Source organism: Mastomys coucha, unplaced genomic scaffold (genome assembly GCF_008632895.1).
Source record: "Mastomys coucha isolate ucsf_1 unplaced genomic scaffold, UCSF_Mcou_1 pScaffold16, whole genome shotgun sequence".
NCBI lineage: Eukaryota > Metazoa > Chordata > Mammalia > Rodentia > Muridae > Mastomys > Mastomys coucha.
The window spans coordinates 23,119,158-23,128,081 of NW_022196898.1; the positions used below are offsets into that span (position 1 = coordinate 23,119,158).

The 8,924-nt window shown below is 36.4% G+C and overlaps 1 protein-coding gene across 1 annotated transcript in view; it reads right to left on the reverse strand.

Moving 5' to 3' along the window:
* Bche (butyrylcholinesterase) overlaps window positions 1-8,294 on the reverse strand; it is a 72,657-nt gene extending 64,363 nt beyond the window's left edge. Inside the window, exons 1-2 of the mRNA XM_031374098.1 lie at window positions 8,009-8,294; window positions 277-1,804 (exon numbers count right to left, since the gene is read on the reverse strand). Of these exons, the coding sequence (XP_031229958.1) occupies window positions 277-1,796 (1,520 nt within the window). The 5' untranslated portion in view covers window positions 1,797-1,804; window positions 8,009-8,294. The remainder of the gene's footprint in view (window positions 1-276; window positions 1,805-8,008) is intronic.
* Between the last annotated feature and the right edge of the window lie 630 nt (window positions 8,295-8,924).

Consider the following 8,924-nt stretch of genomic DNA (forward strand, 5'->3'; position numbering starts at 1 on the left):
TCTGATACAAGCATTTGTTTCCAAACCTTAGTTAACATCATTAAAGTCTTTTGCAACAGTTTGCAATTGAAACCAGAAAGTAGTTTACAGAGAAATTATCTGGTGCCCTGAGAAACAAAGAGCTAAAATTCACTACATAGTGAGACACAAAGGCAGATTAGATACAAGAAGAAAATACTTGAAATGCATCTATTGTTTTTAATGAAGTCTGAAGTAGAGGTCAAGAAAAGCTAAGCAAAGCTAAGCCAGGTAACAATTATAGACATCAGTACTTACCCATATTTTGCAAAATTTGCCCATGTTTTCATTATGGATCGACTAAAGATTTCCTCAGCTCTCGTATAATTAACTCTTCTTCCCAGAGGTAAGCCAAACACAAATTCAATTTCATAGCCATGCATAACTCCCATCCATTCAGGCCAAGGTAGTTTGGAAGATCGGTGTTCGAAAAAGTAGAAAAAGGCATTATTTTCAAGCTCTGCAAATTTCTTGGTAAACTCCAATGCAGGGCATATGATGTTGTAATCTCCAATAACATCATCCAAAGCTTCACGGTAGACTTCTGGGGCTTGGTCACCTAACCAGTCCACATAGTAGAAGAGGATTGCTTCTTTCCCCAGTCTGCTCACTCCAGGGAAATACATATTTAAACCTTCTTGAAATTCTCTCCGTGTAATAAGACTATCATTGTCTTTGCTGAAACCGGGAGCACCGTATACTAGGAAACCTGTCCCTTCATCTTTGTTAACGCCCACTAAGATCTGAGTTGTTTTCATTTTTCCAAGTTGGAGTAGTTTGTGGGGCATATCAGTGAGAAAATCGCCATCCACTGTTGGACCGAAATTTATCGATAAGATGGAATCAGAGGGGAAGACGAACCTTTCATTCAGAAGAATTTCCTGAGGATCTTTACTTCGAAGGCATTTAATCATCTCCATCTCATTCTCCTTTGAGCAACCACTAAGTTTAGCTAAGGTCAAGGTTCTGTTTCTGGCTTCCTCAGGATGCTTTACTGCCCAGGGGGCATTAGAGGAGCCACTTTCCAGAATGGCTCTGGTAAACAAAGGATAACTTTGGGGACAGAGCAAATGTAAGCTAACTGAAGCTGCCCCTGCACTTTCTCCAAAAATCGTTATACTTTTAGGATTCCCCCCAAAAGCAGCAACATTTCTTTGGACCCACTGAAGTGCCAACTGTTGATCAAATAAACCCATGTTTCCAGGAGCATCAGGATTTCCTGGGAAAGCTAGGAATCCTAGAGCACCTACCCTATAGTTCATCGAAACTACAATAACTCGTTCAACACGAGCTAGAAACTTCCCATCGTAAACAGGTAGAGAGGAGGTCCCAGTTTGAAAGCCACCACCATAGATCCACACCATGACAGTGGCATTTTTGGGCTTAGGCACTGGAATCCAAACATTCAGATACAAGCAGTCTTCACTGAGGTTCGTGTTTGGATTCCACATTTCTGACCCCTGGAAGCCTGGGAAGGCTTGATCTATGTTCTGATAACAAGAATTTGCATATTGAGTGGCATTATGAATGTCAGGCCATTTGTTTAAGGGTTGCGGCTTTTTGAATCTTAGGCTACCCAGGGGAGGCTGTGCATAGGGGATACCGAGAAAGGCAGTCACTGTGCCACCGAGAACGGGCATGCTCAGCCCTCGGACCCTTCCAGTCTTGGTTGTAATTATGAAGTCTTCATCAGTGTGTGACTTCCCAAAAGGCATGCAGAGCAGAAGAATCCATAGGAGGAAGTGGGTCTGTGTGACCTTCATATGCTGAGTCTGCATGTTGATTTCTAAGCAAGGAATAAGCAAAAGGGTTTTAAACAGATTTGCACATGTTGTTATATATCATGTTCACTGATGATCATCACTAAAATACAGTAGTTCCTATTTACCCTAAGATTATGAAAAGTAATAAGTATGTTACCAAGCCTAGGGTGTGTGTAAAAACTAAAAAGTAAACAGAGATGCTTCCACTTGGAAGAGAAACACGTAGCAAGAAAAACATGTGCTCTTGTCTTTGAAATACCATGTTTAAGGATATGTAAGAAGTTTCAGCACAGTAAAAGGATAGTTTTATCCCAGGTACATATGATATCAGGCATTATACATAGCCATATCAAGTATGAAATTAGCTAGAGGTAGACATGTTTGTAGTAATCCCAATGTGACTGTAGGAGAAAATGCAAGTATATGTGTTTTCTGAAATATCATGGCTGGGTGACAAATCACAGAAGTCTAGTCACTTAAGAACTTTGAAAAATCTAGAGGAATTGATCATTTGCCATCCTCCTTCTTCAAAAAAAATTGTACTTTTCTTCTATACATTCTTAGTTTACTCTTAAAAGGGAATCAAGGCAACATACTCATAGAAGGTTAAATAAAAAAATTAAGTAATGCTATTTATTTATAAATATTAATATTATGAAGCCAGCTTTCACTATGAAAGGATATTATTAAAACGTGGGTTACTGATATGTATTACTGATGGCTTTCAGCAAAGTGCCCTGAACTTTATTAGATGAAGATTATTTTTATCCGCTTGAGTCACAATCTCCTTGGTGAGAGATCTAGCTGATAATCATGTGGATGTAAATATTGGTTTAGAAGGAATTTATACATGACTAACTACAAGTAACTTGTAAAGTGGTTAAAGCACATGTAAGTAGTTAAATATGTTAGCAGAGTCATGGGAATTCATATATTTGCAGTGTACAAAATCACTGAAATCAGAGGACCAACGCTGAGGAATTAGTGGAATAAGTAGAAGGGGTAAAACTAACCTTTGTAACCTACAAAATGGCATGCATTTGATATTGTACTGTGGGCAATAGCTATGGCCATGTAGAGACTCTTTTGAATGATCACGGATTTATTAGAATTCTTTTAACAAAGACATAAGTTTTTTAGAAATAATTTTCAAACTCTATGTGCATGATAAAAAGGAATATAAAAATGTAATGCAAATATCATTTCAAGAATCAATACTTCTGTATGAAGTTGCAAGGAATGTAATTACAATATTAAATGATAAGCACTGGCTTGCATCCACATACCATTGTCCAGCAATGACAAATGAACTGTCCTTCCATTACTTGTTAAAGTTCTCTAATTTTAAATCCAACCTGCCTGCTCAGGAAAATAATCCTACCAGCAGTGACCATTTGCTTTAGCTTTCTGTATGTATAATTCTGTTTGTTTTGGTAAGCTATGAAAAAGAAATGAACATGAGAGGTGTGTTCCCTGATCATGAAGAATATTGTTTTAATTTTTGTAATTGTGAGGTAGGACATATGTCACTGCATAAGGTGAAGGTCAGAGAACAACACAACATTTTATCTCTTTTCTACCTTTACCCACCAAGACATCTTGAAACCCTTCATACCAACATGCTAATCTGAAATCAGTATCATTTAAACCTGCTCACAGGATTTCCAGTGATGAAAGATTAAAAAATATGTAAATAAACCATAATGTACCTTTATTTTTGAACCCCATAGTCATTGACACCTCTGCATAATTTTAATTGATATCTATGTCTATCCAAAATAGACTTGTTTTATGCAAATAACTCTTGATAAGTTGATTGCTATTGTAATACATTTAGGTTTTAAAATCAAGTCACAGGATTTTTTTTAAATGCTCTCTGTTTTGATAAATTTGGTTATGTGCTAAGATCCATCAAATGTATTATTAGAGCATGCTATTCTATTTTAATAATTTAAGTATTAGACTCACAATGAGTATAATTTGTAAGTAATGATCACAAAAGTAAATGAAATAATAATATTAACATTCTGGTAACCTGACATTTACTAAGGAAAAGTCTATTTTGGCCAGGAGGTATGGATTACTGTTTCTCACATTTTTTGGGTGGGGATGGGATCTTTTTTTCCTGGTGTTTACAAAACCTTTTAAACAAGTGGAAAAGAAAAACTCATGTGAAATTTATTTTCCTGTCTTGGAAAATCAGCCTCTGTTCTAAGCACATTTCAATAAACTCACCCTGGACCCTGGTTGCTCACCTTTCTGTCCTCCTTAGCCCACTCAAAGATAATCTGGGTTGATCTCTTGTTTTTATTTAAATATTTTTCTTACTTAGAAATTTTTAAATGGAATTGTTAGATATTTTAATTTCTAGTAATGTTTAATAATTTGAAACTTTTGTTTAGAGGCTGGGAAAGTGCCACACTTGTTAAAGTGAGTGTGGAACACGCAGGACCTGTGTTCAGAACCCCAGCACCCGCATAAAAAGAGCCAGGTGTGGTGATGCCCGTCTGTGACACTGGTCCAATACAGGAGGCAGAGGATGGAGGAGATCCTAGGGCCTTAGTGACTAGACCGTCAAGCAGCATCTGTGAGCCTTGGGTCTCTGAGAGAACATTTCTAAAAGAAAAGTGGAAAGTCATCAAAGAAAGACACTTGATATCAACTTCTGACCTCCACACAGCATGTGGGCACACCTGAGCAGAGCACACATGTGCACACACAAACACACTGTACATGAACACACACACATGAACATGTGCACAACTGCACATACACACATACCTTTCTTCAACAGTTTATGAAAAGTAAGCTGGATTACCTCCATCCAGTATTTGCTGGGAATGTAATTAACAATGGTGGTAATTTCATAATATCACCTCTAAAGAGTCATAGTGTTTCTACATGACCTATATTTATGTAATGTTTTCCTCAGTGATTTAGTATCTATTTTGGAATTTCCAGAGCACTATTTACATGAGTAAGAATCACGTTCTCAATAATGACACCTATGAGCTTTTCTTGGACATAAGGAACAACATAACATTAGAAACAACCATCACGAGCATTCATTTACTTAAAGATGTCAGTGTAGTTCCTCCCTGCATGCTAGCTGAGGTTTATTCTCCATATTGATGAATCTGGAGTGTTAAATGAAAAGATGCCTATATTCTCATATTCAATATAGTCTAAATTGTTTATACATAAATTACCATTATTCTATTCTTTACTTCATCTGACATTTTCCCATTCTGTATCTCTGTCAAAGACATGTTGTAATATGTATTTATCACATAGTTAATCAAAAAGGAAAGAAAAAACTTCAAAATAAGAGTTTTCAAATATAATATAAAATATATAAAACTTCCTTGCCTTTCATATATTCTGGTGCAACTGGTAACTACTAAAACATAAAATATTAAATGCAGAGCCACAAGCTTATCATTAAAAAATGAGAAAATTTTTCATATGGAGTACACCTGTCTTAAAGTAGATAAGTTCACTCCTTGAAGTAGTAGTTAATATTTCTAAGGGACTGGGAGTTTTTATTCATAAGTCAACAGAAAATAAGTTCTAGAACAACAACAACAACAACAAAAACCCAAAACATTGACCACCTAAAGGGAATTAGGATAACAAATTCAAGTTTAACAAATGTTGATTGATATCAAATTTTACTGCTAATATTTTATATATTCTAAGCTTTGTAAAAATTTAACTTTTAAAATAAAAAGGCACATTATCTCCTCTTTTACTCTTAATTCAAATTTGAAATCTAAATTCTCCAGACAATCTTATGAGGAAATAAACAATGTCATTATACTACAAAAAATACTGATACAAAAAACTATCATCGTATATTTGCAAAGGTTATTTTTGTCAAATATTTAAAATAATAAACCATCCCGGAAATAAGTTTAAAAAAGGAAAATGTCAAAAAAGACTCTCAATACGGTTCTTTAGGTATCATATATTCCAGCTTTTAAAATATTACTAATATCTGTGGATTTTATTTGGAAATGGAGATTTGTAAAACATGTTGGGAAAGTGGTATCTAGATGGTACTGGGAGGAGCTAGAAGCAACATTGGAATGCTCTTTGACTAAAACAGAGAAGTATCTTTACCCAATCAAGTAGTGTTCTGTTTCAGAAACAAAAAATTTGAGGCAATCTGTTAATGAATGGACTATATTCTGGTATTCCACAGAGGGTTGTCTAAGACATCTAGACCAGTTCAGGATAATAAATGAGTTGTTAGAACCAGTGATCTATTCTTGACTAAAATCACAACGGATACTCACAAGACCGTATTAGTAACCTGAACATTAAATTATTAGACTTGCTGGGTTTTCTTTGGAAGGTGAATTCTGTCTGTTATTGTATTTCTCTGACTGTAATTGCCTCTCAGAAAGGAAGAAATTCTAAAGGTGCACTTGGTTGTTTCAGTCTGACAATCATATTATCAAAACAAAGAGATGGGATCCCAAAGAGATGGGAATTTCCCCCAGAAAACACATGTAGCAAGAAGCAAACATCAACCAACAGGGAACTTATGTCCTTGAAGGAGATTCTATACAGTTCTAACAACTTGTGGGACCACATGACAGGATGAGATTGAAGTCTAGACAACTACTGGTCAAGGCTGGGGGCACCATACCTTGAACAGGCTGCTTTGATGGGCACATTTAGTGGGACACTATTTAATCTTTAACCTGCTTCAGGGCTTTAAAGATGGGCAATGGAAGGTAAAGCTTTGTCTCTCTTCCCAGTGTATCTGCATTGAGTACATCCCCCTTTCTGCTTTCCACTATTAGTTTAGCTCTTTAAATAGATTTAATAAGGAGTTCTGTGGCCAAACCTGGCTTAGGGCAAAGGCAGTGACCTCCTGATTTGATAAGACAGTCAGTCAGTTTCAGTAAGAATAAACAGATGTTGGAAAAACATCAAAACAAATCAATGATGAAATTTAAAGTGCATTATCACTTGTGACCAAGAAATCGAACCAAAGACTAAATTTATAGCAGAGAATACATTCATATACCCAGTAAAGTTTTCTTTGCTTATTTTATATAAAAATATGATATGGAAACAGTTTCAGGTTTTCTTTTATAATTCAAGATGCAGAATATTATATATTAACAGAACACTCCTAAGGAACAAATAGGTCATTATAAATTTAGCTAGACATTTATTTGGCATCTGAAGGTAATGGTATTTTGTCGACAAAAAACCCAGACTTATGATTCAAATCATTAAGTTACCTTTAAAAGCCTGCTGTCTTCAAACAGCATGACTTTTATCAAAGTGAATTGTACTCATATTTATTAAAAATATTCTATATTCTATATAAAAGGAGTATTGCACCTGCTCATTGGAACACTTTGCTTCAGATACAGAATACCTGCTAAGGAAAAAAAAAAGTTTATAGCATGTAGAAACCCAATGAAATGATTTTGTTTGTGACTCCATTTTCTTTTGGTCCTACAAATTTTATAGTCAATGACTGAACTGAGTTGGATGCCATAAAATAGTGCTAGATTTCCAGGAATCTAGGATGAGCCAAAACTTCCAATTTTTATACTATTCCTTTAAAAATAATGATAGCATAAGTTATTTTACTCCAGTTTAAACATTCAAAGTTGACCAGTAATGCGTAAGGAAGTATTTGTAGATTAAATTAGAGGATATATTTCCTTGGGCATAGGAGTTTTTGAGTTCTGCTTGCCAGCTGCTGTTGTGAAAGTTTCAGGGGACAAAGTGTCGCTTGGTAAAAATGCCCTGTTAAGTAATAAGAGAAAATTAATCTATGTGATTGCAAAAGAGAAGATATTGAAAACTGTCATGTGTGCCCAAACAAGTACTTCTGTTATGAGGTTGATTAGGCTCTGCATTAAAGGGTATCCTAGCCTACAATAAGTCTCCATAGAAAGGGAATAAATAAATGAATAAGAGACTCCACAGGTGCTATGCCCATTCGGTCAACATATAAGAAATTCACTATGTCCTCAAGAGTGAAAGGGGTTGAATTTGTGTTTCTAGAATAAGAGAAAGCTCTGATATAGTGCCTTCTCGCCTGACTCTTCTGCCCCGTTCCCTTGTCAGGGACTAGTCTCCAGGGAGCACCACAGGCAGCACTCCACAAACACGTGAAAAAAAAAAATTCTCCTTCCTTTCTTGCCCCATATTCACTGGAACCTCAGCACAAGATCTATAAAATCAGAGCAACTCACCGGGATCGCTGCAGAAAAGGATGAGGAAGTTTGCAAAGTGGCAATCTTGTAATGCTGCAGAGGAGACGCGGGGTGCAGCTGCCGCCCCGCCTGTGAATTGCTGGACTCTGACATTTCAGTCAACTCTTCCTGACAAAGCTCGCGAGAGCTGGCAGCAGCAACTTGATCTGGCTCTGGCCAGGCTTCCCAGGCTGACATCTGCTTGCACAAAAGCAGTGGTGACTCCTTCAGAGCTAGCTGCGGGGAGGCTTCCTCTACCGTCGCGGACAGGCTTCCAGGAGAGAAGGGGGTGGGGTGGGGAGCCTCAGTATTAGAAAATGAGCTAGTTAGTTTTGCACCGGCAAGACTTAAACGTTTGGTGTTTTGTTTTGTTTTGTTAGTTTGTTCTGTTTTGTTTTCGTTGTTTATCTTGGACTTTCTTTTTCTTTTAAGAGTTTTACAGTACGAAACAATGTGCACAGTATTCTAAAGAAATGCTATTGGAATCAGTTGTACCTGCAATTCTGTGAAAATCGTATAATCATAAAGCATTGTAAAAAAATTGTTAGGAAACAAAATAATCGCTATATAATCTATGAACATCAAAAGAGTGCTTACAATAGCTGAATAAATGACTACCACCACCCCTGACCCTTACAGCCTGCACATCAACCCTTATTTAAATCCTAGAGATTTCACAGGTCCTGGCAACTTCTCAAAAGTCCCTGCTGGTCATATATATGAGGAAACCCCACGATTTATTGTGCACATTGAAAGTCCAAAGTTCTTCAGCAAACAGTGAAAAGGAAAACTCCAGCTAGGCGGTGACAGTGTTTGTGAACATATATTTTCATTTTCAAACATATTTTACCTTACATATATATATATTTGCAAAACAATAAAAAAAGAACAACACCAAAAAAAAAATCCTTTGACG